General features: G+C 61.7%; 12 protein-coding genes across 12 annotated transcripts; 5 read left to right on the top strand and 7 right to left on the bottom strand.

The window, feature by feature from the left end:
• Positions 1–30: 30 nt before the first annotated feature.
• Positions 31–2,116, bottom strand: FA10DRAFT_235748 (putative 6-phosphogluconate dehydrogenase). Its single transcript, XM_025519043.1, has 5 exons — positions 2,004–2,116; positions 1,888–1,927; positions 1,788–1,809; positions 1,652–1,726; positions 31–1,579 (listed from the first exon to the last, which is right to left on the bottom strand). Exons 1-5 carry the CDS (start codon positions 2,015–2,017, stop codon positions 255–257), a joined length of 1,476 nt encoding a protein of 491 aa, XP_025379868.1. The 5' UTR covers positions 2,018–2,116; the 3' UTR covers positions 31–254.
• A 245-nt stretch (positions 2,117–2,361) lies between these two features.
• Positions 2,362–2,777, top strand: FA10DRAFT_224566 (dolichol-phosphate mannosyltransferase subunit 3; the record flags this gene model as incomplete). The annotated part of the gene is made up of 3 exons (XM_025518612.1): positions 2,362–2,487; positions 2,546–2,653; positions 2,724–2,777. 3 exons carry the CDS (start codon positions 2,362–2,364, stop codon positions 2,775–2,777), a joined length of 288 nt encoding a protein of 95 aa, XP_025379867.1.
• A 268-nt stretch (positions 2,778–3,045) lies between these two features.
• Positions 3,046–4,522, bottom strand: FA10DRAFT_282353 (hypothetical protein; the record flags this gene model as incomplete). Its single annotated transcript, XM_025523767.1, has 5 exons — positions 3,046–3,128; positions 3,192–3,631; positions 3,686–3,963; positions 4,025–4,295; positions 4,365–4,522. 5 exons carry the CDS (start codon positions 4,520–4,522, stop codon positions 3,046–3,048), a joined length of 1,230 nt encoding a protein of 409 aa, XP_025379866.1.
• A 638-nt stretch (positions 4,523–5,160) lies between these two features.
• Positions 5,161–7,210, top strand: FA10DRAFT_263428 (hypothetical protein). The gene has a single exon (XM_025520220.1). The coding sequence runs from the start codon at positions 5,271–5,273 to the stop codon at positions 7,092–7,094; it is 1,824 nt and encodes a 607-aa protein (XP_025379865.1). The 5' UTR covers positions 5,161–5,270; the 3' UTR covers positions 7,095–7,210.
• An 82-nt stretch (positions 7,211–7,292) lies between these two features.
• Positions 7,293–8,911, top strand: FA10DRAFT_263427 (hypothetical protein). Its single transcript, XM_025520219.1, has 2 exons — positions 7,293–8,279; positions 8,361–8,911. Exons 1-2 carry the CDS (start codon positions 7,476–7,478, stop codon positions 8,862–8,864), a joined length of 1,308 nt encoding a protein of 435 aa, XP_025379864.1. The 5' UTR covers positions 7,293–7,475; the 3' UTR covers positions 8,865–8,911.
• Position 8,912: 1 nt separating this feature from the next.
• FA10DRAFT_2060 (RuvB-like helicase 1) lies at positions 8,913–10,771 on the bottom strand. Its single transcript, XM_025518462.1, has 3 exons — positions 10,179–10,771; positions 9,211–10,090; positions 8,913–9,126 (listed from the first exon to the last, which is right to left on the bottom strand). The coding sequence occupies exons 1-3, from the start codon at positions 10,552–10,554 to the stop codon at positions 8,961–8,963; spliced, it is 1,422 nt and encodes a 473-aa protein (XP_025379863.1). The 5' UTR covers positions 10,555–10,771; the 3' UTR covers positions 8,913–8,960.
• FA10DRAFT_298137 (alpha/beta-hydrolase) lies at positions 10,744–13,099 on the top strand (the record flags this gene model as incomplete). Its single annotated transcript, XM_025524561.1, has 3 exons — positions 10,744–11,334; positions 11,412–11,709; positions 11,781–13,099. Exons 1-3 carry the CDS (start codon positions 10,975–10,977, stop codon positions 13,097–13,099), a joined length of 1,977 nt encoding a protein of 658 aa, XP_025379862.1. The 5' UTR covers positions 10,744–10,974.
• A 28-nt stretch (positions 13,100–13,127) lies between these two features.
• Positions 13,128–14,824, bottom strand: FA10DRAFT_263424 (putative ARG4-arginosuccinate lyase). The gene is made up of 3 exons (XM_025520218.1): positions 13,817–14,824; positions 13,614–13,757; positions 13,128–13,518 (listed from the first exon to the last, which is right to left on the bottom strand). Exons 1-3 carry the CDS (start codon positions 14,753–14,755, stop codon positions 13,195–13,197), a joined length of 1,407 nt encoding a protein of 468 aa, XP_025379861.1. The 5' UTR covers positions 14,756–14,824; the 3' UTR covers positions 13,128–13,194.
• A 222-nt stretch (positions 14,825–15,046) lies between these two features.
• FA10DRAFT_257118 (hypothetical protein) lies at positions 15,047–17,750 on the top strand (the record flags this gene model as incomplete). The annotated part of the gene is made up of 2 exons (XM_025519839.1): positions 15,047–15,601; positions 15,657–17,750. 2 exons carry the CDS (start codon positions 15,047–15,049, stop codon positions 17,748–17,750), a joined length of 2,649 nt encoding a protein of 882 aa, XP_025379860.1.
• A 450-nt stretch (positions 17,751–18,200) lies between these two features.
• Positions 18,201–19,880, bottom strand: FA10DRAFT_220976 (hypothetical protein; the record flags this gene model as incomplete). The annotated part of the gene is made up of 1 exon (XM_025518548.1): positions 18,201–19,880. A coding segment is annotated over one exon (1,680 nt), but the record flags the coding sequence as incomplete, so codon positions are not given.
• A 1,648-nt stretch (positions 19,881–21,528) lies between these two features.
• On the bottom strand, positions 21,529–23,915 carry FA10DRAFT_263423 (hypothetical protein). The gene is made up of 2 exons (XM_025520217.1): positions 21,827–23,915; positions 21,529–21,766 (listed from the first exon to the last, which is right to left on the bottom strand). Exons 1-2 carry the CDS (start codon positions 23,679–23,681, stop codon positions 21,609–21,611), a joined length of 2,013 nt encoding a protein of 670 aa, XP_025379858.1. The 5' UTR covers positions 23,682–23,915; the 3' UTR covers positions 21,529–21,608.
• A 229-nt stretch (positions 23,916–24,144) lies between these two features.
• On the bottom strand, positions 24,145–26,044 carry FA10DRAFT_263422 (hypothetical protein). Its single transcript, XM_025520216.1, has one exon. It carries the CDS (start codon positions 25,997–25,999, stop codon positions 24,284–24,286), a length of 1,716 nt encoding a protein of 571 aa, XP_025379857.1. The 5' UTR covers positions 26,000–26,044; the 3' UTR covers positions 24,145–24,283.
• Positions 26,045–26,066: the final 22 nt, after the last annotated feature.

The raw sequence follows: 26,066 nt of genomic DNA, 5'->3' as shown, positions 1-26,066 counted from the left end.
ACTTTTTGCCATTTTTTCGACCGTGCAGCTGTCCATAGGGCCCTTCTGTAGACGGCAGGGCACTCAAACATGCACCGGCAGTTCAGCGATACGAAGGTCCGAAACCTATTTATTCCATCGATGAGGAAAAGGAGCTACAATGATCTAGAAAGGGAAACAAAAAGACACGACAGTTCCTCTTTTCCTCCGTTTTTACTTTGTGGCGACGCTCTTCCAGTGGGCAAGCTTTGAGTGACAGCCTTCGACGGGGGGCCTTAGGCCTGGTAGGTCGAGGCCGAAACGTTGCCGCCACGGCCAGTCCAGTTGACGTGGATGTCCGAGTTGGGCTTGAGGAAGTCGTTCTCCTTTCCGGGCAGGACACGGAAGGTGTGGGCGCCAAAGAGATCTCGCTGGGCCTGGAGCAGATTGGCGGGCAGGCGCTCGGTGCGGTAGCCGTCAAAGAACGACAGGGCCGTCGAGAAGGCCGGGGTGGGGATACCCCAGAGCATGGCCTGGGCCACGACACGCCTCCAGCCCTCCTGGGCGTCGTGGATGGCCTTGTTGAAGAAGTCGTCGAACAGGAGGTTCTCCAGCGTGGGGTTCTTGCGGAACGCGTTGGTAATGTCCTTGAGGAAGACGGAGCGGATGATGCAGCCACCGCGCCACATGAGGGCAATCGACGGGTTGTTGAGCGTCCAGTTGTACTCCTTGGCGGCCTCGCGCATGAGCATGAAGCCCTGGGCGTACGAGACAATCTTGGACGCATACAGAGCCTGCTCCAGGTCGGCAATGAACTGCTCCTTGTTGCCCTCAAAGGGCTTGATCTGGGGACCCTGGAGAATCTTGCTGGCGCGGGTACGCTCCTCCTTGAGCGACGAGAGGCATCGGGCAAAGACGGCCTCGCCAATGAGCGTGACTGGCTGGCCCAGGTCGAGGGCGTTGATTGCAGTCCACTTGCCGGTACCCTTCTGGCCGGCCGAGTCGAGGATCTTGTCGAGCATGGGCTCGCCGTCCTTGTCGTTGTAGCGGAGGATGGTGGCAGTAATCTCGATGAGGAACGAGTCGAGGACACCCTTGTTCCACTTCTCGAAGATGTCGGCGATCTCAGTGACGTTGAGGCCAAGGCCGCGTCGGAGAATGTCGTAGGCCTCGCAGATCAGCTGCATGTCACCGTACTCGATGCCGTTGTGCACCATCTTGACGTAGTGGCCGGCACCGGTCTGGCCGACCCAGTCACAGCAGGGCTCGCCGTCAGACTGGGCAGCCGTCTTCTGGAAGATCTCCTTGAGCGAGGGCCAGGCGGCGTCGGAGCCACCGGGCATGATCGAAGGGCCGTGGCGGGCGCCCTCTTCACCACCCGAGACACCGGCACCGACGAAGAGGAGTCCCTTCTCCTCGAGAGCCTTAGTGCGGCGGATCGAGTCGGGGTAGTGCGAGTTGCCGCCGTCGATGATGATGTCGCCCTTCTCAAGGTGAGGAACGAGCTGGTCGATGAAGGCATCGACGGCAGCGCCGGCCTTGACAAGAATGATCATCTTGCGGGGCCGCTTGAGCTTGGCGACGAACTCCTCGACCGAGTGGGCGCCGACGACGTTGGTTCCTGCAGGCAAGGGAGAGGGATTTAGCCTTTCTTATCACGATTAGAGGATGAGGATGGAGACGGATTGCTCACCCTTGGCCTCGTTGTTGAGGAAGTCGTCGACCTTGCTCGTCGTTCGGTTGTAGGCGCAGACGGTGAAGCCCTTGTCTATTGCAGAGAGCGAGTGTGAGCTGCTGCATCGGCGCTAATCTATGATTTTGACCCTCACCGTTCATGTTGAGGATCAGGTTCTGTCAGGGTTTGATCAAGTTCGCACGGAGGTCAATTAGCCACGGAAACCAATCTTAGAAGACCAAGTAACCACTCACCTGACCCATGACGGCCAGGCCGATGAGGCCGATGTCAGCGCTGAGATTGGGGAAGGGGCAAACAGAGAGATTAGTGATTAAATGACGAAGGTCGCCATGGCTGCAAATTTACTCACACAGCCTGCGTCATCTTGAAGGGATCGAGGAGGTGAGATTGGAGTTGACGAAGTCTGCTTGTCAAGGAAGTAAATGTGGACGACAGCTTGGACCTTGTGGCTGAAACGTCGGGGACGGGTGTGGTAATGATGATGGGGGGGAGAAGAAGCGAAGAAAATCCAACCGAGAGAAAGGCGCGCGGCGATATGCCTGGCTGGACTCAGGCGCCGCTCCACCTCAACCGATCGAGGCGAGGGTGCGCTCTCGTGGCTTACGGATTAGGCACGTGTCTCCCCATCGTTTCTCTCGCCCTTTTAGAGTTGTGTTGCCCATCGAGACAGCCGGTGGACAACGAGTCAGGCGACCGACAGAGCAGCCATGACGAGGGCGACGAGATTCTTCACCGCCGTGGGCGCCTTTTCGCTCATCTGGGTCCTCCTTCTCCTCGACATTCTCCCCCTGCCCCTTGTTCCGCACGAGGTCAAGCATCAGATTCTCCCAGCGGTGAGTGCCGTCGTCGGCCTGGCTCGTGCGTCGCCTCGCTGACTCTCTCGTCGCGCAGCTGCCCTGGTGGGTTCTTGTCTCGACTGGCTCATACCTCCTCTTCGAGATGGGTTGGGGCATCTTTAATTTCAACGACGTGCCCAAGGCCTATGACGATCTCCTCATCGTGAGTGATGCTGTGCCCGTAGCTCTGCTTTAAATTTCTACTGACTCGCTCACCCCGTCATTGTGGACAGGACATCAAAAACGCAAAGGACTTCCTCGCAGCGAAGGGCGTCAATGTAGACTAGACATCGCATTTCTCAGATAGTATCTCGTTTCCTGGCAAAGAGCTGATCAGGTCGAGTGAGAGAGGTGCCAGCGTCGCATTCCTCGCTTTGGCAAGGGTGACGTGTAGATGGGCTTGTGGTACAGGTACTGGTGTCTTCGTCACTCGCAGTAACATCGATGTTGGTAAGTTCGGGGTACGGTGATCCGCTCTTGGTCGATTCTCGTATACTGCAGGGCTGGGGGTCTATGTCACAGAAGATGTGTATGGTCTCGGTGCTCTGTATTTGTTCACCAACGTTCCACAACGGTACGCCTAGAAGTCGACAATGGCACGTCCTCTTTGCGAATCGGAATCAGCGCTCCAAAGGAAGCTTCATCCTCTATCAGCTAGCACTCTTTCTTTCGGAAAGGAATATAGGGCCGCGGACACTCACAGCTCGAAACAAGCTGTGGGATGAGCGCGACGGCTACCATTTTCTGCACGCTCGGTAGAATCTCATCCCAAAGCGCCTTCGCCGCTCCATCGATTTCACTGCCCACTTCAATGTCTCTTTCTCCTTCGGACTTTCGAAGCCTAAAGTGCGTCTGGTACTGGAGCACCTTGTCAAGGAGCTCCCTCGTGACCGGGCTCCCGCCGTGAATTGATCTGTGCTCTTCGCATTTGACAATGACTTTATGGGTCCCGAATAGCTCTATGATCGAGTGACGCGCCATTTCCTTATTGACCTTGTACCCGAAGTCAATCAGGTAGGTTGGAAAGGGGCCCACAGTGGCGTTCGTTGTGTGGGCAACGCGAAACTTGACGGCGCCGTCGTCCACAAGTATTGGCAGCGCATTACCGGCGTTGTCGCGCAAGCTCTTTATGAAGACGGTCCTTGCAAACAGTCTTAACGAGGCGCATACATACCCCAATTGAGGTCACACTTACTTGACAGCAGGAATGAAGACCCGTACAATCGCCCCGAGTACCATTTTGAGGCTTGATGGGACGCCCTGCATGCCGTCTTTGACGCTTAACATCTGCACGAGGGAATGCAGGTGATTCATCGGCACACGGCCAATCTCTGCGACGGAGAGACCCATGAGCCCGATGGCGACGTAGCCAAATATACTGTCTGGCGAGACGGCATAGGCAAGAGTAACGACTCGTATTCCGATCCTGATGTGACCGTCCATGAAAGGCGCGCTGAGAAGCTGCGATATTTTCTGCCTCCGGTTGTCAGACCATGTTGTCGTCGTCGAAAAAGCCTCACGCGCTAGAACTCACTTTATGCTGCTGCGATTCTTCCTTCCTTGCCAGCCTCGCATGTTCCACCAACCACGCAAGACGCACTATCCTGGTAAGGTCAGTGGCCTCTCCCTCCTCCTTGAAGCTCTGCACGCAGTCTTCGAGCTGCTTGACGGTGTCGTCGCTGCAAGTGTCTACTGCTTTTTTCTTTACTGCTTCGAGGACGCATTCCTGCAGTGCACGACGCACCATAGTCGCCACGTCCCCTGGGGCGATGTTGGCAAAGTTGATGAGGCGCTGTGCAGCCCAACTAGCGAAGAGAGAGGCTCAGCGTCGAGACAGAAAGGGGAAGAATGGAGTGCAACTATCGAGCGCATACATTGCAGATTCGTTGGGCACCGGCTGAGCCAGCGACACTTCGTTCTCACGGGCGATAGAGCTGTTCAGACGACGCTGCAGCGTGCTGCGATGGGCCGCTTGCTTCTTGAGAATAACCTTGGCAGCCTCCACGATGCGACTTCCCTTGCTTGTCTCCATCGCTTCCAGTATCTTATCTGGCACATTCTCAGCAGAGAGAGTCGAGCGCAGCTGTCTTTGTACGCCTGAAAATTGAGATAACTTGTCGAGATGGACCAGTAGGGCGTCTAAGACATCCCTTATGAGAAATTTCTCGGTAGAAGGGTTAGGCATTGTGTGTATGTGTAGAGAAGACGAGAGAGAGAGAAAGCAGGTTTCTCCAATTGAACCTGTGCAGATGTGTTCGTAGGGTTCAGATCTCCCCTCCTAGTAGGAGGCGGTGAAGTGAGGCCAAGGGCAATTCATCACGATTCTCTTTTGTGGCTCCGACCTCACCGGCCACAGGCACAGGAGCCGACCAGCTTTCCACGGTAATTACCGTCACCGACGGTCCAATTCTTTTATTCGTTTCGAGCCCAGACCTAGGCAATAATGCAATTCCCGTTTCAGACTCCAAATACTTGAAGCTGAGGCCATCCTTCTCGGGTCGGGCAGGTCAACAAGTTTCCAACAGAGCTTTGCGTGCTGCCAACACGGTCCGTCGTCCGTCGGCGCTGTCGTGGACGGGCGAGCGTCGTCTTTTTCACGTGTCCGAAATACGGACGGGCGCGACCCAAAAAATTCCCACCGACCGACGCCCACCTCAAACACTAAAATCAAACAAATAAATAGATCAACACCCAACACCCACCCATCCAATCATCCATCGTCGTGGCGCGCTACCTTTACTATACCAACCCACACGACTGGGGAAGTTTCTCGAAAAGGAATGGCTGAATCGCCTGCGCTGTCGATGGGCCATGCCCGGGCGCTGAGGCGGCTCTCGCTTGCGCCCTCGCGGCTGTCCAACATGGCGGCGCCCGCTGTGTCGTCATCGTCATCGTCGTCGCCCACCAAGTTCATGGGCAAGAAGAAGATGGGCGCGACAATGGAGGGCGACGAGAGCGCGACACTGCTGATGGACATGAGCCTGGGCGATCTGGAGTTGGCAAAGAAGCACAGCTCAAGTAGTCCCGTCAAGAAAGCCAGGCCTTCAAAGAGGAGGAAAGCCGAGAGGGTGTCTGACGAGGCGTTTGGTGGGATGGACGTCGAGGAGCTCGAGAGGCTGGCGAAGGAAGCCTTGGAGCAGGAGGCGCGGTTCGAGAAGCGAAGACGCAGGGCAAGCAAGGAGGAAGCGACTGAGCTGGGTGCGCCAGCGGAGGCCTCGTCGTCATCCCCGTCGACAAGACAGGCGAAGGGGAGGAAGAGCCCACGCAAGACGCTCCTTGTCGATCCCCGCGATGGAGGAGAGGAGCAGGAGCAGTACGCCGCGACAACGACAGCGATGACGGAAAGGGAGACAAAGGCGAAGAGAAAGAGTGTGGCATGGGCGCAGGCTGAACGTGAACAAACGCCGCCGTCGGCAGCAGTGCCGATGCACAGCAGCCCAGGCAAACCGAGGTCCATCTTGGTCCCATCGCCGTCCAAGCACCAGCATCCGACCTTTGCCGCTGAGGTAGAAACGAGAGAACAGAGGCGGTATCGGCTCGGACTGGGACCGCAGGCCTGGCGCAGCAGCGAACCCCCAGGCCCGACCAAGAGCCAGGAGCCGGCATGCGGGACAGAAGGGGCCACACCGAGTGATGAGGCAGCACGAGACGAAGTTCAGGCAAATGTCAAGGCCAGGAGTCCAGCAGCCAGAAAGGAGGCGGAAGTAAAGCAGCTCAGTGCTTCACCGCAGCGACCGACAAGGCCAAAGAAAGACGATTCAAAAGCGACGCTTGCAAGCAATCATTCCCCAGGGGCCAAGAAGACGCCACGTACAGTCGCTCCCGAGGACGAAGCTCCAACGACACGAGCGCGAGCAGAAGTGACTGTAGCGCACGGACCAAGTCGCCGCGTTGCCCGCGCCGCAGAGGAGGCCGTGGAGCCGAAAGGAACAGCTACCTCTGCAGCACCAAAGCCGCTGACGAGACGACAACAGGCAGTCCAGGAGGCATCCCAGGCTGCCGCGGCTACAACGAGATCAGCGAGGGCCAAGGCAAAGCCACTCGCCACCGTCACCACGGCGGTGCCCGAGGGATTCCGCCTGTCCTCGACGGGACAGCTCGTCGCCATCTCGAAGCCAAAGGAGTTTTCATTTGCCAAGCCGTCTAGCAGAGCAACGCAGGAGACAAGGCAGGGTGGGACAGCAGGTCCAAAGGCCAACCCGGTGCCCGAGTGGCTAAAGAAGCGCAGAGAGGCACTCAAGAAGGAAGAGGCGGCCAGACTGGAGGCTGAGCTAGAGCGCGTGCGCATCGAGGAGCTGCACCGTGGTCAGGCGCCACAGCCATCACAGTCCCGTCTGCGAGGGCAGCTAGAAGCCAAGGAGAATGTACACGGACCTGCAACCACCGTTGCACCCGGCGCCTTTGTCTCGTCTGTCGAAGCCAGGCTCGCCGAGCGGGCTGCATGGGAGGAGCGACGGCGTGAAAAGGAAGAGGCGCTCGAAAAGCAGAGGGAAGCCGCCCGGCTCGAGCGGCAGAAGCGCGACGACGAGGAGTACCGGGAGGCAAGGAAGAGGAGCGTGCCAAAGGCCAACCCTGTACCCGCCTGGCTGCACCAGAGGAGGTGAATAACCCTACTTTGTCCCCCAGCGTCTCTCCGTTACCCCTTCGCTTCCGTCTGTCTATAGCGCTATCACATGCATACGTACTACCTCATCACTCTGCTAATATAGATTACTGCGCAGCATGGATTCTGCGCAGTCTCTTCATTTTTAGAAGCGATGCATTTTAGACTGATCGCATCGCGTCAGGAACAGAAGCTGAGATGGATCGATCGGGCGAGGGTCCGAAAGTAAAAGAAAAGAAGCCTGGGGTGACTCGTTGTAAACGCCGAGCTGAGGAAATTCCTACTATAAAAGCGGGTGGAGGATCGAAACTGGATCCACCTCGCTCTCAGAAAGAGGAGGGCGACGAGAGACGACGACGAGATGACGAAGAGCCTCGATGCGATGGCCACGACGACGGCGACGTACGAAGAGCATGACCGACGGACGCTGTCGTTCGAAGGGCTGATTGCGCACCTCTCGCGCGGGCCCAACATGCCCACGTCGATGCACCTCCGCTCGATGCTCCTTGCGCCCTTTACGTCGAGCTGGTATGCGCAGCAGGCCGACGAGCTGGATGCAGCGAGGCGCGCCAAGCACGGCGACGAGCTCGACCAGTGGCGCTGGGACGTCGTTGAGGCATACCGGCAGCAAGTGCAGGTTGCCGTCGTGGGGCGTCGCGTGCCCAGCGATGTGCTCCGCGCAGCTGACGGCAAGGAGCAGCGAGAGAAAGAAGAGGAACAGGAACAAGAAGCAGAGGAGGAGCCGTACGCCGTCATCATGATCGGATACATGGGACCGGGCGGCGCGACGCATGCCGACATCCTCAGAGTAAACCCAGAGAGATGGGGCCGACCAATGCTCTCGCTCTGGCTCAGCAGCCAGACGCAGGACAGCGACGGCACCGCACCCCTGTCGCCCGCGACCAAGGCACTTCTCGACCATCTTCTGCTCGAGTACATCCCACGCGCGATGCAGAGGCTCATAGGCAGCACGACAACAGCGGCGGCTCCCAACTTCTTGGTCGGGCTCGGCGCAGTGCACACGCCCGCGGTACGGTACTGGCGCGAAAAGGGCGCAGTCGAATACATTCACGACTACATTCACTTTCTCCGACAGGACCAGCGGCAATTGCTGCCCCTTCCGGTCGAGGATCAAGATAAAGACTGGCACGAGGCGACGATCCAGAGCGACTCCGATGTCCGGCTCGTGAGTGTGTCCCCCCATCATCCAGCTTCGATCCTTGGGCAGGCTAGCTAACTCAGAAGAGTGTTGATCTTGACGGAACAGGTTCAGGGCATCAACAAGATTTCTTATCCGACGTGGTACATTGATGCACGCAGGGACCGCTCCATTATCCTGCGCGATGCCTTCACCCCGGGCGGCGAAGAAAGGCAAGAGACAGACGCAGAGTACGCGCGCGAGAGGGCCAGAGGCGCTGCTGCTGGCTGGGCCTTTGTGCACGAGGACATGACATTGGGCAGCCTGCACGTCGCGCCGGCCTACCGCCGCTTCCTGCGATCATCGCAGCCGTCGCAAGGCGATCCGACAAAGGAAGCAAAGAAGAAGAGCGTGGGCCATGTGTGCGTCGATCGCATAGAGCCCATGGTGCTCGAAGCCCAACGCACCTCGTTTGAGCGCGCCGGCTTATCGCCCCAGCTTCCCACCGAGTATTTCCTGGCGACCGAGGCCGAGGACAACGAGGCAGCGCTTCGTTTCTTCAAAAAGGTCGGCTTTGTCCCCTTTATGCACACCTCGTGGGGCACGATCAATGTGTCCCCTACCACCTCATGATTTGGCAATGGAAAGAAAAGAGAGAGAGTGATTGAATCCTTCTTGGGTGTGTAAGCTACTTTTACAAGTTTTCGAGAGGCCTTAAGAGAGAGGTGACTAGATCATCTTGGACGCCCTCAGGCTGCCTGAGACGAGGTTGTGGGCGCTGGTCCTGGCATCGATGAAGAGGCTGTGCGACTCTTCCAGGTCGGCCAACGACACCTGCGAGCGGCCAGACACGCGCGCCAGGATGCTCGCTGGCGTCAGAAGCTGGAGTGCATATCTGGAAGGAAGAATAGGCAAGGCAATAGCAAAGTCAGCGTTGGATTAGTTGAAAAAAGACGGACGAGCTGCAAGAAGAACATACCTCAACGAGCTCTGCATGCCGTCGTCGGTCAGTTTCTCGAGGGCGTCTTCGGCAATGACGAGGCTCTCCGTCTTGGTGCGCAGCCGTAGCACCTCGCGAATCTCGTCACGGTCATAGGGCGCTGTCCGCACGATCATGCACCGGTCCAACAGGTCGAGAGGAATGCCGTGCGGCGCGACGATGCCTTGGCTGCCTGAGCCGGCACCACCGTCGTACTCGGTGCCCCGGACGACGCAGTTGCCCCGGTTGGTGGCCAGGATGACGTGCGGGCTGATGGTCGACTCGAGGGCGCGGTTGAGGTAGGTGAAGCACTCGATGTCGAGCATGTGCACCTCGTCGATGAACAGCACGCCGGGCACGAGCTCAGCCAGGCCCTGCTCAATGTACCGATCCACAACGCGGTTGATCTCGCCGCGCAGCTTGTCCGTCACCTCGGTCCGCCTGCCCTTGACGAGCTGGCCGACGACGCTCATGATGTCCTGCCCTCCCTGCGGCTTGGCATTGGCCATGTCGAGATCGTGGAGCGTCACGTCCTGCACCACCTCCTTGCGCTTGTGCACCTCGCCCTTGGGCAGCGGCACATACTCTTCAGCCTCGAGGTCAAATTCGGTCGCATAGGCGTCTGACCGGCCGACTCTCTTGACGGCCCCAGTGTTGGCCTCGATGTAGACGACGTCGCCGATGCTGACGCGCTCCTTCATGATGCTCTCGTACACGCTCGGGTCCAGTCGGAGCTGCTTGGTGCCCTTGACCGTCTTGAGCGCGATGACGACGTGCGAGATTGTCTTGCCGTATCCCGACAGCGGGTTCTCCGTCTCGGTCGGCGTCAGCTCCGTGATCTCGCCCTCGTACACCTCCTTGATCTCGCGCACCCGCAGGCCTGTGTGCAGTGACGCAGCATCCAGTGTGTGAGTGAGTCGACGTCCAGTGAAAGGGAGACATGGAGATGAGGAGCTCCGAAAACTCACCGATTGCGCGACGGAAGTTCTCCATCAGCACCTCGGTCTTCTTCACCTCGGAGCTGTACACCTCAGAGCCGACCATGGGGCAGAAGGGCACCTTCTGGCCGAGCTCGTGCGCGATACCCAACGCCAGCGCCGTCTTACCCGTCCCCGGACCACCAGCCAGCAGCAGAGCCCTTCCCGCAAACTTCTTGAGGCGGATGAGATCGAGAACGAGCCCGCAGGCCTCCCTGGCCTGCCGCTGCCCAATGAAGCCCTGGGCCGTGCCGGTGAGTGCGGTGCCGTCTTCGCCGAGGCCGAGGCCCTTGATGTGCGAGTGCGTCGCCACGCGCGACTCCCGCGACCCAGACGGGCCCGATGATGCACCCTGTGTGACCTTCATCCTCTCGTCGATCGCGCTTGTCTCCTTGTGAAGCGGTTGCAGCTAAAAGGAGGCCGTTGAATCGTCGACGGAAGAATGTCGAGAGAGTTGTCGACGAGTGCGTCGCGTGCACGTGCTATTTTATCGAAAAGGAGTGACAGATTTCCCTGTCTCCAATGACGGACCGCTTCCTCGGAGGCGCCTCGGAGGTGGAGCAGAGTGCCACTGGGTGTTGGTGCTCGGAATGGCGCGAAGTCTTCCTGCGAAGTTTACCCCCGCGTCCAACGGAACTTGTCCATCACGCACGGGACCCGAATACGGCGGGAGGCGCCGTCACGCAAGCCTGATCCGAACAGCTGCCGAGCCACTCCTGGCAAAGAAGATAAAAGGAAGGCCGTTGGGCGTCATCCTGTCCGTGAGCTCGCCAAATTAAGCATCGTCATGTCCTCCGACCAAGTCGACATCGCCTCGCAGGGCGTCATAGAAGCCCGCACCGTGTACGTCGAGCCTGTTGCCTCCAATGGCAAGGCTGGCAACGTATCGGCGTACCTCGGCATTCCCTTTGCGCAGCCGCCCATGGGCGAGCTCCGATGGCGGAAGCCGCAGGGACCGGCGCCCTCTTGGCGGCCTGCGGTGCGCAAGAGCGCCTGGCACCGCGACCCGTCGCAGGACCTCAAGCTCAAGCGGGCGATCTGGAAGGACCGCAGCGATGATGGCCTCAAAGGCGATCTCAGCAGTGAGGACTGCCTCTATCTCGACGTCTGGGTGCCCAAGGACAAAAAGGGCCCGCTGCCCGTCATGGTGGGTCTGTGCCTGGCTTTTCCTCAGCAAAGCAAGGGCTCACACTCTAGCGCATGCATCTTCTTCTTCAACAACAGGCCTGGGTCTACGGCGGCGCCTTTGTCCAGGGCTCAGCGTCGCAGCCCCTCTTTGACGGTGCACGCCTCGCAAACGAGACGGGGACCATCGTCGTCCATCTCTCCTACCGGCTGGGCCTCCTTGGCTGGGGCGCCTCGCGCAGCCTCGCGGCGCAGCACCCCGACGAGGGCACGGGCAACTACGGCATGTGGGACGTCATTGCCGGTCTCGAGTGGATCCGGGACAACATTGCTGTGTTTGGAGGCAACAAGGACAATGTATGCGCCTTCGGCGAGTCGGCCGGCAGCATCCTTCTTCGTGGGTTTCACTTGGACCCAGGACTTGCATCGCGACTCTTGAAGAAAGGTCTGACCCTGACATACGAACAGACTACCTCATCCTCTCGACACGCATGCCAAAGAACCTCTTTTCGCGCGCCATTCTTCAGAGCGGCACTGCGCTGACGGTGCTGCCGCGGACGCTGGCCTCGCAGCAGGCAACCTTTGACGCCGTCGCCGTCAAGCTGGGCGCCTCACCGTCCTCGTCCGACGCCGACAAGCTGGCCGTGATGCGCAAAGCCTCTCCCGACGACCTCATCGGGGCTGCTTCCTCCCTACCCTCGCGCCGGCCACGGACAGAATACAGCGTCAACGAGGCCAAGGGCCGGCCGCGCGACCGGCGGCAGGCCGACGCCAAGACGATGGAGCTGGAGCCCATGTCGCTCTTTGGGCCCACCTGGGACGGCGTCCTGGTGCAGCCGAGCTTCCTCGAGGAGCTCCGCGCCGGGGGTCTCCCTGCTGCGGGGCTCAACAACGCACAGGAAGGCATCATCCTCGGCTACTGCGTCGACGAGGGCACCATGTTCAACTTCATGGTCCAGACGCCCAGCGCGCTCCACGACCACGTCGCCGGCTACCACCCGGCGCTGCTGGCCGACGTGCGGCGCCTCTATGCGACGGAGCAGGTGCAGGCCAATGGCCGCGCATTCGACACGTGCGCCGCCTACACGGGCGACGCCCTCTTCCAAGCGCCCGTGCGTGCGCTGATGGCGTCGCTGGCGTCGTCGCAGGGCGGCAGCGGCGGTGTGCCGGCGTACGGCTACTGCTTTGCGCACGTCCCCTCGGCGCGCCTGAGCAGGGGGCAGAACAACGCCGTGGGAAAAGAGGTCTACAAGAGCCTCGGCGTGCTGCACACGGCCGAGATTCCCTATGTGTTTGGCAACGACGGGAGCCAGGCCTACATTTTTGCGCGCGACGCATACGGTGCGCCGGGCGACTTCCGGCCCGAAGCCGATCCCGACGACTACGAGGAAGAAGACGAAGGTGACGCGGGATTCACAGAGGCTGAGCGGGTGCTCAGCGCGGATCTCATGAGGCGGTGGGGCGACTTTGCGAGCGGCAGGCAGCAGCCGTGGCGGCGTCTCGAGGCCGTGGACAAGCTCGAGGACCTGGCGATCCTGCAGATCGGCAGCGTCGCCCAGCGCGGTGCGGGCTCAGCAGTGGCCAAGGACGCGCTTGCGTCCGACGCCGACGCGGAGACACGGGAGATCCCCGTCGTGGAGACGACGCTGGGCCAGACGCTGGACTGGACAGAGGCGCTCTACGACCACGCGGCCACGGGCGAGAAGCAGGCCTTCTGGTCCGGCAATGGCTTTGCCAATGTCCTGCTCCACTACTACGGCGATGCCAATCAGCCCTTTGAGCCATGAGATGAGATGAGCAGGTGTACAGAATAAGAAGCACGTCTGTATCTATTTGGCATGATTTCAACGATCTAGCATGACTCTTGGATTGAATATGTACATCACTTGGCAAGACTGGCCTCGAGGCGGTCGCACTGCTCCAGCACGGCCCGCTTCGACGTCCCACCCGTCGCATCCCTCCGTTCGACGCTCTCGTCAAAGGACCAGACCTTGAGCACGTCGTCCTCAAAGGCCGGGTGCAGCGACTGGAGGTCCTTGACCGTGAGGTCCGACAGGCTGCACTTGCGCTCCTCGGACAGCCGCACGGCCGAGCCGCTGACGTGGTGCGTCTCCCGGAAGGGAATGCCCTTTCGCACGAGGTACTCGGCCAGGTCCGTCGCGAGCATGTCGGGCGTCAATGCGCTGCGCATCCTCTCTGGGAAGGTCTGTGGACGCATTTCACGCCGGTCGCAAGGCTCGATTTGTAAGCTCAACAACCTGGATGCGATTTACACTACCAAAGAAGAAGAAGCAGACTCACACTCATTGTGCTGATGACGCCCGTGGCAATCTGGAGGCTGCGTCGCACCGTGTCGACTGCGTCAAAGAGGGGCTCCTTGTCCTCCTGCAGGTCCTTGTTGTACGTCGAGGGGATGCCCTTGAGTGTCATCATGAAGCCCGACATCTGTTGAAAGACAAGAGTTGAGCTGGTCTGATATCGAGAAGCAAAGGGTGAGAACCCACCTGGCCAAAGACACGGCCCGACTTGCCGCGCAGCAGCTCCAGGCTGTCTGGGTTCTTCTTCTGGGGCATAATCGACGAGCCGGTGCTGTATGCGTCGCTGAGCTGGACAAAGCCAAACTCGGCCGACGAGTAGATGATGAGGTCCTCGGCCATCTTGGAGATGTGGATCATGGTCAAGCTGGCCCACATGAGCGTCTCGACGACAAAGTCGCGGTCGCTGACCGAGTGCATGCTGTTGGTGCCCACGGTGGCGAAGCCCAAGTCGCGCGCGATGGCGGCACGGTCCAGGCCTGCAAACGGGTTGCCTGCCAGAGGTCCGCTGCCGAGGGGCAGGACGGAGATGCGCGGGCGCAGGTCGCGGATCCGCGCATAGTCGGACGCCAGGGCCGAGGCGTGGGACAGGAGCAGGTGGCTCCAGCGGATCGGCTGGGCGCGCTGCAGGTGCGTGTAGCCGGGCATCAGCGCGTCGACCTCGGCCCGTGCGCGTGCAACGAGGACGTGGAGCAGCTCGCCGAGGAGCGTCTGCAGCGCCTCGGCCTCGTCGAGGAGCCAGAGGCGCATGTCGGTCGCCACCTGGTCGTTTCGGCTCCGGCCCGTGTGGAGCTTGCCTGCGACGGGGCCGATGAGCTCCTTGAGCCGGCGCTCGTTGGCCGTGTGGATGTCTTCGTCGTCGGCCTCGGCCTGGAACTTGCCCGCCTTCCACTCTGCGCCGACCTGGTCGAGCCCCTTGATGATGGTGTCGCGCTCGTCGGGCGTGAGGATGTTGCAGCCGACGAGGGCACGCGCATATGCCTGGGAGCCGCGGATGTCCTGGGCCCACATGCGCTGGTCGTAGGACAGCGACTCGTTGAAGGCATGCATGATGGGGTCCGTGGTGCCCGTGAAGCGGCCGCCCCAGAGCTTGCGCTTGGTGAAGTCGGCTCCCTGTTCGTCTGACATGGTGTTGTTACTGCTTGCTTTGACAGGTTGTTGCTTGCACCTTTCTTCTCGACTCGACTCAGATAAGGCTTCGCTTTGCGTTTTCCCCCCGAAAAATTGGCAGTCCCACGAGGGGTCAGGGCACGGGAATCGGGACACTCTCTGCGTGTGCGCGTGTAGGCTTCGATTTATTTTTCCTTGGCTCTGCGTTTCGGCAGCCACAAAGTAGGCCAAGCAGTGCAGCAGCAGCAGCAGCAGCAGCAGCTCCGACGACTAGTGCCCTCGCCACTGTGCTGCCCCTTTTGCTCGCCCATGTCTCGTCGCGACCAGATTTTCCAGACGTTTGCTGCCGTCCAGGACTCGGTCTACCAGCTCATCGACGAACGCACGTCTTCGTTTGGCCACGCACCCGGGCCCTCGGCGCCGAGCAGCAGCAGCAGCGCCGGCACAGGCGCGAACGTGCGCCGATCGGACACGACTGCGACGACTGCGCCCCCCCTCTACCACCGCCAGCCGCGCCAGGGCGCCGACGAGGACGAGGTGCCCGACGAGGTGCGCAACGCCGCGCCCGGACACGCACAGGAGGCCCTCGACCAGATGCCGCGGACGCGCATGGCCAAGGGCGATGCCCGGGAGGCGCGCCGCGCCGCGGCAGCGCTGCGCGAGGAGCAGCTGCGCTCGGGCGCCCTCAAGACGCGGCACAGCTTTGCGAGCCAGAACGGCCGCGTGCTCCTCGACGTCTCGACGCCGCCCCAGAAGACGCTCACCTTCATGGGCGGCTCCCAGCAGCGCGGCACGGGCGCCATCAAGGGCAAAGTCACGGTGCATGCGCAGGAGGGCGACCGTGTCTCGGCCATCCGTCTCAAGGTGAGTGGCGTGTCTACTCAGTCTACAAGAGCGGAATGCTGACTAGTCCCCACAGATCAAGGCGGTAGCCAAGGTGCAGGTGCCCCGGGCAGGCACCGCGCAGGCGCCATTCCCACTCAGCCAGGCACACCCCAACATAGAGCCATGTGTGGAAAAGGAGGTGCTCCTGCTCCAGCTCGAGTCCAAGCTCTGGACGGCGACCAAGAACAAGGATGCTCCGTCGACGTTTCCCGCCGTCGAGGACCCCACCGTGCTCACAAAGGGCTCCCACGACTTTGCCTTTTCCATCGACCTGCCCGCGCAGACGTCCAAGGGCGAGGCCCTGCCGCCCAGCTTTGTCCTCCAGCCCGTCATTACGGCCAACCAAGCTGCCCAGTCGCAGCAGCAGCGGCGTCAGCAGCAGCAGCAGCAGCAGCAACAACAACGCCGGTCAGGAGGGAGCGGCCTCGACGACATGCGCGGTAAGGTCGCCGCCCTCACCTCGGCGCTGCCCCTGCCCGGCGCCACGACGGAGTGGGCGAGCGTCAAGTGGTACGCCAAGCTGACCGTCGAGCGGCCGGGCATGTTTCGCGCCAACGACCGCGTCTTTGCGCCTTTTGTCTACCTCCCTCCCCCACCGGCGGGCAAGGACGTGGAGCCGCTGCTGCATCGGAGGCTCCGTCTGGCCGCCGAGATTGACGCGACGCTCCGCGCCTCGTTTGCCGCCAGAAACGCACGGGCTGATGCCGCCTCTGGCCTGCAGATGATGCTCGACAAGCTCGCCGAGCCACTGGGCCAGTGGGAGCCCGTGCGACTGGTGGACCCGATGCTGCAGGGCGGCAAGGGCAAGCAGAGAAAGGCAGCCGCCGCCGCCGCCGCCGCCGCCGCGTCTCCAGCCAAGGGCAACGACGCAGGCCCGGGCTTCTTCTCCAAGCTCCTCTTTGGGGCCCAGGTCACGCAGACGGCGCCCAACGCACCCTCGAGCGAGTCGTGGACCTTACTACTGCCAAGAAAACCCAAGCTGTTTGCCCTCCGGTCGGGGATCCCCTACCTGCTCATCCGCGACGTCGAGTGGAAGGGCCATCAGCTCGACGAGGCGGCCCTGTCGCGCGTGCCCACCGTGGCCCTGTACCAGCGCACGCGCACCTACGCCCGCGCCAAGGGCCCCGTCTCGGGCCACCTCGTCCGCAACATGTCCCTCGGTCGACAGTCGGCCGACGCCGATCCGATCCAGAGCGTCGACTTCACGCCCAAGAACACGACGGCAAAGTCGGGCATCGTCAACCGCCGCAAGGACTCGTACCTGGGCATCGTCGACCTGCCGCCCACCTGCTCGCCCTGCTTCGACACCTCCATCCTCACGCTCGAGTACTTTGTCGGCGTCCAGCTCGTCCGGAATGGGCCCTTGGTGCATTCAGAGCCCGTCGTCCTCTCCTGCCCGCCGCCGATGCCCCCGCCCGCACCGCAGCCGCCTTCTGGCCAGCGAAGGCGGGCTGCTGCTGCTGCTGTTGGCAGCAGCAGCAGCAACAGACCGCAAGCATCGAGAACGCCGACGACGTCGAAACCGGCGAAGCCTTCTCCCTCGCGCGTGCCTTCGTCTGCAGCTGCAGCAGCTGCTGCTGCTAATCCGGCTTCTCCTGCCCGCACATCGACTGGTCAGCCTGCTCGGAGACCGCCGCCGCCAGCACAAGCCCAGGCGGGGCCCTCGTCGAGGCCGGCAACGCAGCCCGCCCGGACAAGCACGCAGCACAACCACGGCTATCCCGACGAGAAGCGCCGTCTGGCGTCCTCGCCAGCATCGTCACCATCGCCGAGCCCTGCGCCGCCGTCGGTCGCGGCACAAGCGGCAGCAGCAGCAGCACAGACATCAGCAGCTCCGCCGCCCCTGCCGTCGCGAGCACAAGCGCCGCTACCACCGCTCCCGCCTGCCGCCGCACCAACGACGGCACCGCACTCGACGCAGTCCTCCGTCAACGGCCACGGCACGCCCATCGGTGGCGGGCCAGACCACGAACTCGACGACGACGACGACGACGAGGACGAGGCGGCATCGTCGACGGGCCATACGTCGCACGACGCACACGCCTGGCGCTTTGCAGAGGACGACCTCGTCACCGACCTGCCGCCGAGCTACTTTGAGGCGACGGGCGTGCAGGACCGCGACGACTGAGATTGATCCGTGCGGCCCACGTTGTCCTGTACTACTACTATGGCCACACTGCTGAAGTCCTTTGAGAATAGTGAGATCACAGAGATCAGAATTGCAATGAGGATTTCTTCTCGAAGAGCAGAGGATTGATCACGGAAAGGAGTGTCTGTATGCGGCGAATGAGGGGCTACAATGGATGAGAGAGCAATGAAAAAGAAGAGGTAAAAAAATAGGTGACCAGAGAAGGGCAGACAAGAGCGAGCGAGCGAGCGAGGCAGACAAAGGCCGCAGCAGCATCCTGCGCCCCTTTTAGCGACAAGAGAGAGAGAGAGAGAGAGATAGCAACCACGACGGGGAGCAAGCTTGCAAAGGTAGCTGCATGACGATGACGCAAAGAGGAAAGGAAAGGGGAAGAGGGCACGGCGACTACCGCCTGCTTCCTCTGCTCCGGCCTCCGTCGCTGGTGAAGCCGCCCTCGTCGGCAGTGACGGCGCCGTCGACGCTGCTGGTGAAGCCACCTTCGTTGCCCGAGGTGAGGCCCTCGTCGTCCGAGGTGCCCGTCGTCGTGTCTCTGGCGCTGCCGGCCCGGAGCCGCGCGGGGGCATCGCCCTTTGCGCTGCTGACACACACGAGCGGCAGGGCGCCCTCCTTGCCGTCGAGCGTCCGGCCCAGGGCCCAGCCGTCGTCGTAGAGACGGAGGACGGTGAGCCGCTGCTCGGGCTCGAGCGTGAGCTCGTCGTTGAGCGAGGCATTGTACGGGTAGATGGCGACGACTTCCTCGCCGGGGAAAATGTCCTGGCCCGTGTACTGGTCCTTGACGACGGCCACGGTGGTGCCTCGGCCATCGGTGCCCGAGCCCGTGGTGCCCGACGAGAGGCCGCTCTGGGGCCTGTCGTGCGAGGCTGATGCAGCACCAGCAGCAGCGGCACCTGCACCTGCACCCGCACCCGCACCCGCCAGCGCAGCTCCGCCAACGAGGGGCGCGCCGCCGTCCATGCTTCGCGGCGACTTGTTGTCCGCGGGACTGCCGCCCAGGGAGCGGGCCGTGTCGGCATCGCTGTGGTTCCATCCGCCCGAGTTCTTCTCGCGCGAGGCTGCACCGGCTGCGCCTGCGCCCGCGGCACCGTAGACGAGGCCGCGCGAGGCCTCGTGGTCCTGCTTGTTGCGGCGCCTGCGTCCAAAGAGGAGCCAGGCGAGGAATGCACCGAGGAGCGCTGCACCAGCAATGCAGCCGACGATGATGCCGGCCAGCTGGCCGCCGCTGAGGTTGGTGCCGCCACCGCCGTTCTGGTTGTCCTGGCCTGCGCGCGACGAGCCGCCGCTGCCCGTGGCCTGTCCGGTACTCGACGACGAGGTGGCCGTCTGGAAGCCCGTAGCGACACTCGTGGTGGCCACCACGGCAGCAGCGCCAGGGTGGCCGTACGAGGCGCATTGGCTCAGATCTGTCTGGCGATCATAGCAGCAGGCAGGCACGGTGCGGTTGCCCGACGGGTCGCAAACCTCGCAGAGCTGGGTGCTGACACCCGGGCCATAGCCACAGTTGCCCTCGTTGGAGGCACCCGAGACGCACGTCGCATTGTTCGTCGACACGAGGCTGGTCCAGTTGGTGCATGTAACGTAGTCCTTGAGCAGCGTCGCGGCGCGCGTCTGGTTGTGGTCGTAGGTGAGACTGTCGGTGGGCGTGCAGATCTGCGGGTTGGCCACAATCGTGTTCTCCGAGTCACTGTACTCGATGCACGTGTCCTGGCACACCATGATTGGGTCGGCGCGGTTCTGGATGTTGCACTGGGCAGAGTAGCTGATCTGGCTGAACTGGCCGCAGAGGATGGTGCGCTCCCACTGCAGCGTCGTGTTGTCCGAGCCGGTGCGGTTGCACTGCAGCTGGCGGTTGAGCTTCGTGGCAATGAATCGCGTCGGGTCGGTAAAGTACTGGGCAAACTGGTCGTCAAACGACTGGACATCCGACACCTGGCTGAACCAGGGCCATGCCGACGAGAGGTTCGACGGGTTCACGTATGCATCCTGGAACGACGGGCACTGGGTGCTGCCCTTGAGCGAGACGCACTGGTCGCTCGTCTGCTGGGCAGCGACGCCCACTGCAGCTGCCATCACAGATGCCGCCACCGAGGCGACGAAAAGCGATGTCCTCATAGCCAAGCGAGACTGATGGGATGTAAGAGAAGGGCGGGAGATAGCGAGCGTGTTGGCAAATCGCAGTCGCGCACGCCCGTGTCGATGGGTATAGACGGACGATGTGTGACGCAAGGCGAGACAGCGATCGGGCAGGTGACGAGGGGAGAGGGGAGGAAGAGGGAGGAGGGAGAGCGCGAGAGGGAGGGAGAGTGAGAGAGAACGACGATGATGAAAAAGGCAAAAAGGTGGGCAAAAAGCGAGATGTCTGAGACAAGTCGTCACTTCTCTCTCTAACACTAGCTAGAGAACTGTACACTACTACTCTTCTGATACACGATTACAACAATTTCTACTTTAAATTAATTGGAAACGCGCCAGGTCCCGTCCCGTCTGCTTTGAATCCGCCCGCTGAACTTTCCCAAAGGGCCGCAAGCAAGCACAAGCAGGCCGGGGCCAGAAAGAAAGAGCTCGATTGCACGCACGCTTGCTCTCTGCGATAAGTGCGCGCCCGCCCAGATCGGGCATGCTCCACCCAAAATAAAGAGCACAGGAGACCAAGCACAGGTTCCCTCCCATTATTACATTCATCTTGCTACTTACTACTACTATGGAAGAGAAGCTGAGGCGAGGCTGGCTGGCAGGAAGCCCAGCGTGGACCTCGCCTCGTCGGCGAATAACAGCCATTTTCCATCTCAGATATCCACCGTGGGAGGGCGATAGAGAGCGGCGTGTCCAAAGCGAGGGGTCGGAACCTCTACATTTAAAGCAAGGGAGGCTAAGGAAGGAAGGGAGGGGGGAGCATTATTTTTGGGCTCTCCCTTCTTCAGGCACCGCGCCTGCCGCCTCTTATTTTCTCGACTTTATTTTTGTGGCAGGACAGTGAGCGAATTTCCGTCGGTTTAAAGTCAGCGCCCTTGCTTTGCTCCAGACCGGCGTGCCCAAGTGTTAAGTTCGTGATGCGTTCGGAGTGTAGGCAGAAAAAGTGGCTGGCCTTTTCGTCATCGTGAGCGTCATCGCGAGCGGGTACTGCTCGTCATCACCTTGATATCACGCTAGAAATGCAGCAAGTCCCGGCCTCGTTGCCACACCGTAGAGCATCAGTGACGCAGCCGTAATTGCAGAAGCGGGCTCGCCCATGCGCCCCTTCTGGGCGAGTACCACCGTCTGGGCGTCAAGATGGGCGGGAGCGCGCCAGAGGCCCGCGCGCGCGCTGCGGGCGGCACTTCCCACGGGCCGGCCCACCTGGCGTCCTTGTCTCTCTCCCTCTCTCTCTCTCTGCAGAGCACTTTGCTACAGCGATGATGGCCTGCCCGGTCTCTCAAGGGCGGCCACATCAAACACTGTCGTTTTTCTTTCAGACGCTGCTAATGGCTATATGCCGCTTCACTTTCGTCTTGGTCTCGTTGCACGCTTTGTGAATGCCACCGGACGATATTGACATCTTTGCCAGACCTCGACATCCTTGCCAAATCTCGACACCCTTGTCAGTCCTGACCGGTTTCCCATCGCAACGCCAGTGGTTTTCCATGCTAGCCCTGGCTCCGTGAGATGTTTGTACCACCCAAGGCACAGAGGACACAGGACTAAGCGCGGCGCAAGCCAGCAATCTGAGAACAGACACACGGTCCTGCCTGCATGCATGCATGCGCTGGGCCCAAGCCATTCTATCGACAATTGCAGATTGCAAGAGCAGGGAGATTATCCTTCAGCTGATACAGTAGTGGTGGTGGTAGTAGTAAAGGGTTATCATCGCTTCCCACGGCCCGAAGAAGAAGACGCGGCCGGGGCAGAGGGTGCCGCGGTGATGTCGACACCATGGAGGCCGGCAAGGGCGCGCTGGGCCGCCAGCTTGCGCTCGACGAGCTCCTTGTGCTCCTCGAGCTGGGCGCGGATGTGGTCGACGGCTGTGTTGCTTGGTGTCAGCTTTGGAATGGCAGTCACTGACGACAGAATGCAAAACTCACACTTCATGAGGACGACGGCCTCGCTGCGTGGGCCTGCGCGGCCATCGACCTTTGTCGCCGCGCTCTCGTCTGCGCGTTTCCGCTTCTTGCCGCCCTGGCCGCCGTCGTCGTCGTCATCATCGCCGTCATCGCCCATGCCAATGTCACCGTCGCCATCACCATCACCATCGCCATCACCATTGCCATTGCCATCGTCGTCATCGTCATCGTCGCGCGCGCCCTCCTTGAGGCTCGGCACGAGGTCGCACAGCATCTCGTAGCCCTTGCGGATGTTGGCGCGGCGCTTCTGCTCCGACGCAATGTGGTTTGCCTTCTTTTCTGCATCGGTCAGCAGTACATGCGCCGGCCGCGGCTTCTTGTCCTTGTCGTCGGCACCATCTTCGGGGGTGCCCTCGTCCTTTTGCCGGTCGGCGGCGCTGCTGCTGCCGCTCTTGGCCTTGCGCTCACCGCGGCGGATATTGGCACTGAGACCGCGCTCCTTGCGCCGCAGCTGCTCCTGGCGCAGGACGGCGAGGTGGGGTTGCACGCGCGCAAAGCCGTCGGAGAAGAAGGCGTCGTCGAGGGGCGGGGAAAGCGCGAGCCGTCCGCGAGCGAGCTCGACGTCGATGGTGCGCGGCGGGGGCCTCGGCGCAGGCTCAAAGGTATACGGTGCGTCCGAGTCAAAGGCTGCCTCTGCTGCGCCTGCTGTCCTCGTCTTTTTTGTGTTGCTGCTGCCTGCGCCATTCCCAGCGGCCGCAGTCGAGGGCGACGCCTGGCCGTTCAACGGGCCGCCACTGCCGTCACCTGGCTGGCCTCGTGCCTTGCGGCGCGGGCTCTTTGCGCGCTTCTGCCTACCGTCGGCCTGCTCCTGCTCCTGCGCGTGCGCCTGTCCCTCCTCGCCATCCACATCCATGCCCGCGCTCGGCCTGTGCAACGAGGAAGAAGACGGCCCCAAGTAGCCGCCGCCGCCGCTGCCGGGGGGCGAGGCTGCTGCTGCTGCCGCCGGAAAGTGGTGGCTGCTGGGAAAGTGGGTGGCGAGCAGAGCCAGGTTCGGCGCCGAGTTGGACTGCTGCGGGTAGTGCTGGTACATGTCGCCCGAAGAGGACGACGATGACATGGACTGCTGGTGGTGGGGATGATGGTGCTGCTGATGCGGATGGTGGTGATGTTGTTGATGTTGATGTTGATGCTGCTGCTGTTGCTGCTGTTGTGACCAGTGGCCATCCATGGCATGGCCCATCGAGGAGGGTGCACCCGACGAGTTTGGATCGTAGCCGAGCTGGAGCAGGGATGCACCCGTGGGACCAGCAAAGAGGTGGTCGTTGCTGTCGCCACTGTTGCCACCGCCACCTCCGCCGTCGCCACCGCCAGAGTAGCCCTGAGACTGCTGGTGCTGCAGGTAGCGCTCCCGCTCGGCCTGGAGCGCCTCGAGCTGCTGCAGCTGCCAGGACCGGTCGCGGCCATAGGCGCCCTTTGTTGCCGCAGGCATGCTGTTCATGGACATGGACGAGGAGGATGGCTGCTGTTGCTGCTGCTGCGGGTTGAGCCGCTGCAGTGGCCCACTGCCGCTATTTGGCCGCCTCGTCGCGGCCGACGACGTGGATGGCGACGAGGAAGAGGACGGCGACGACGACGAGGTGGGTGCCGCGCCGATGCCGCCGAGATTGGCAGGCAGGACGTTGGGCACCTTGAAGCCGGGCGCGCCAATGGTAAAAGGATCGAAGCTGTCGGCGCTGCTGAGCGAGTCGTGCATGAAGCGCGCCTCGTCGGCATTGAAGAGCGACGACGACGACGACGACGACGACGAGACCGCGCCATGCATGCTGTCCTGCGTGGCAGCCTCGATGGGTGCCGACGGCGATGGCGCCGTCGCCATGGCCTGTTCCCTCGTCTTTATTCAGTCTCTGTCTCTTTGCTGCTACTTCGGCCGATGCTCTTCTTGCTGCTGCTGCTGCTGCATCCCCACTGTTCCAAGCACGCTTTTCGTGTCCAGGCTGCCTGCTGTCCTCGTGTGCTGCCTGACTGTCTGCCCGTCTGCCCAAGTCAAGATGCGACGACGAGTGCGCAAGTGGATGATCAGCCTAGCACCACCACTTCCGCCGCCTTGAGCGAAAATCGAGTGGATGGCAAGCAGTCGTCGTTGCTGCTCACTTGGCACGCGCGCGTTCCACATCCACTCATTCATTCACAGACCCAGGGCCATTAAGTCTGCGCAAAACTAGCCTTCTCGCGGGTGCAGGCGGGCGGGGTCGCGGAGCTTTTATTTTTCCTGCTCTCTCTATTCCTCTTTTCCCTCTTTTGGACTCTTTTGGAAAGAGAAGAAAATAAAACAAAAAAGAGTGGCTGTCACGCAGATGCAGAAACACAAGAAGCTCAGTGGGAGTGGTGCGTGTTCATTGCGGTACAAATACAGCTTGAGTGAGGCAGCTAGAGAGGGGCAGATTGACAGGCTTGACTGAGAGAAAGAGAAAGAGAAAATCACTGTCCGAGGCCGCGCGAGGAGAGGAGCTCGCGCACGTCGTTGAGGCGCGAGACATCGCCCATGGCCACGACGGTGCTGCGCGAGTCCTTGGGCCTGAGCACGCGCGTGGCGACGCGGTGCAGCGCAGCGAGGTCGACTTTATCAATGTGGTCGCACATCTCCTCGACGGTGACCTTGTGGCCGTGCACCTGCACCTGGCGGCCCAGGTCCTCGACCTCGACGAGGCGCGACTCGAGGGCCATGACGAGGCTGCTCTTGAGCTGGTTCTTGGCCCGCGCCAGTTCCTCGTGTGTGACGCCGCCGCGGACAAAGGGCCCCGTGCACAGCTCGAGCTCGCGGGCGAGCATCTTGGCCACCTGGGGCGCAAAGTCGTGCTGCACCGACGCGGCAATCCCAAACAGGCCCGAGTCGGCGTAGCAGTGGTGGAAGGCAGCGCAGTAGTCGACGGCGTGGAACTGGTTGAGGACGTTGGAGTAGAGGCGCGAGTACATGCCCTTGCCCGGCCCGCCTGCGCTGAAGCTGCCGCCGCCGCCGAGGAGGATCTGGAGCGTGGCCAGGGCGTAGATGTCGGGGTCGGTGATGGCGAGGCCCTCAAAGGCGACGTAGACGTGCGTGAAATCAAGCTCGGGCCGGCTCTGGTAGAGTTGGCCGCCGGTGTAGCGGGCGCGCTGCAGCTCGGGGGGCACGTCGATGGCATTCTTGCTCGCGTGCTGGGCAGCCAGTGCGGCCGACGTCGAGTAGTCAAAGGAAGGGCCGGAGCTGCTGAGCGACGTCGTCGAAGAGGCGGGCGACGAGGCAAACATCGACGGGCTGGCACTGCGAGAGCTGGCAGTCGAAGATCGTGGCGACGAGGCCGAGGACGAGGAAGGAGACGACGACGAGGGAGACTGCCCGATGAGCTGTGCCGCGGGCTGCTGCGCCTCCAGACCGCCAAAGTAGCGGTTAGAGAGCTCCATGAGCAGGTCGTGCTGCATGCCAGCGCCGGCGACGACGATGCGGGGCGGCGTGTAGAAGCGGCGCATATAGTCGCGCAGGTTGTCGCTCTTCATCACCTCGAGGCTCTCGACGGGGCACAGGAGCGGATTGCCGAGGGTGTTGTTGGCATAGGCGACGCTGTGGAGCAGCTCGGGGATGATCATCTCGGGCTTGTTCCAGATCTCGTCAATCTCCCAGGCGGCGGCGGCACGCTGCGCATCGAGCTCCTCGTCGGACAGGACGGGGTTGATGGTCGTGTCGGCGAGGATGCGCAGCACCTTGTCCAGGTCCTGGTTGAAGAACGACGACTGGTACATGATCGTCTCGCGCGACGAGGAGCACATGATGTTGCCGCCAAGGGCCTCGATGTCCTTTGACATTTCGTCGGCGGTGCGGTTGCTCGTCGCCTTGAAGGCCATGCGGTCCATCAGGTGGCTGACGCCGCTCTCGCCGGCGACCCAGGGCCGCTCGAAGCGGGAGCCGGCATCGATGTAGACGCCGACGGCCGAGAAGTGGCCCGGGGTGGCTTCGGTGGCGACGCGGACGCCGTTGTCGAGCTTGCCGTAGCTGATGAGCGACGACGTCGGTGTGGCGCCCGGTGCAATCGACGAGGAGAGCCTTGCAGTAGCTGCTCTTTGTCCCAGCAAGGAGGTCCCGGTCCTGCCGACGAGCGCACTGATGCTGCTGCCGCTGCTGCGTGCCGAAGCCCTCACTGTGGCCAGTGATCGCGGGAGCATGTTGTCTGGTGAATGTCGTCGGACAAAGGGAGTGAAGGTCAGGAGTGATGAGAGGGCTGATCGACCG

This window comes from Acaromyces ingoldii (assembly GCF_003144295.1).
Source record: "Acaromyces ingoldii strain MCA 4198 unplaced genomic scaffold FA10scaffold_1, whole genome shotgun sequence".
Lineage (NCBI taxonomy): Eukaryota > Fungi > Basidiomycota > Exobasidiomycetes > Exobasidiales > Cryptobasidiaceae > Acaromyces > Acaromyces ingoldii.
This window is presented reverse-complemented; position numbering and strand designations above follow the sequence as displayed.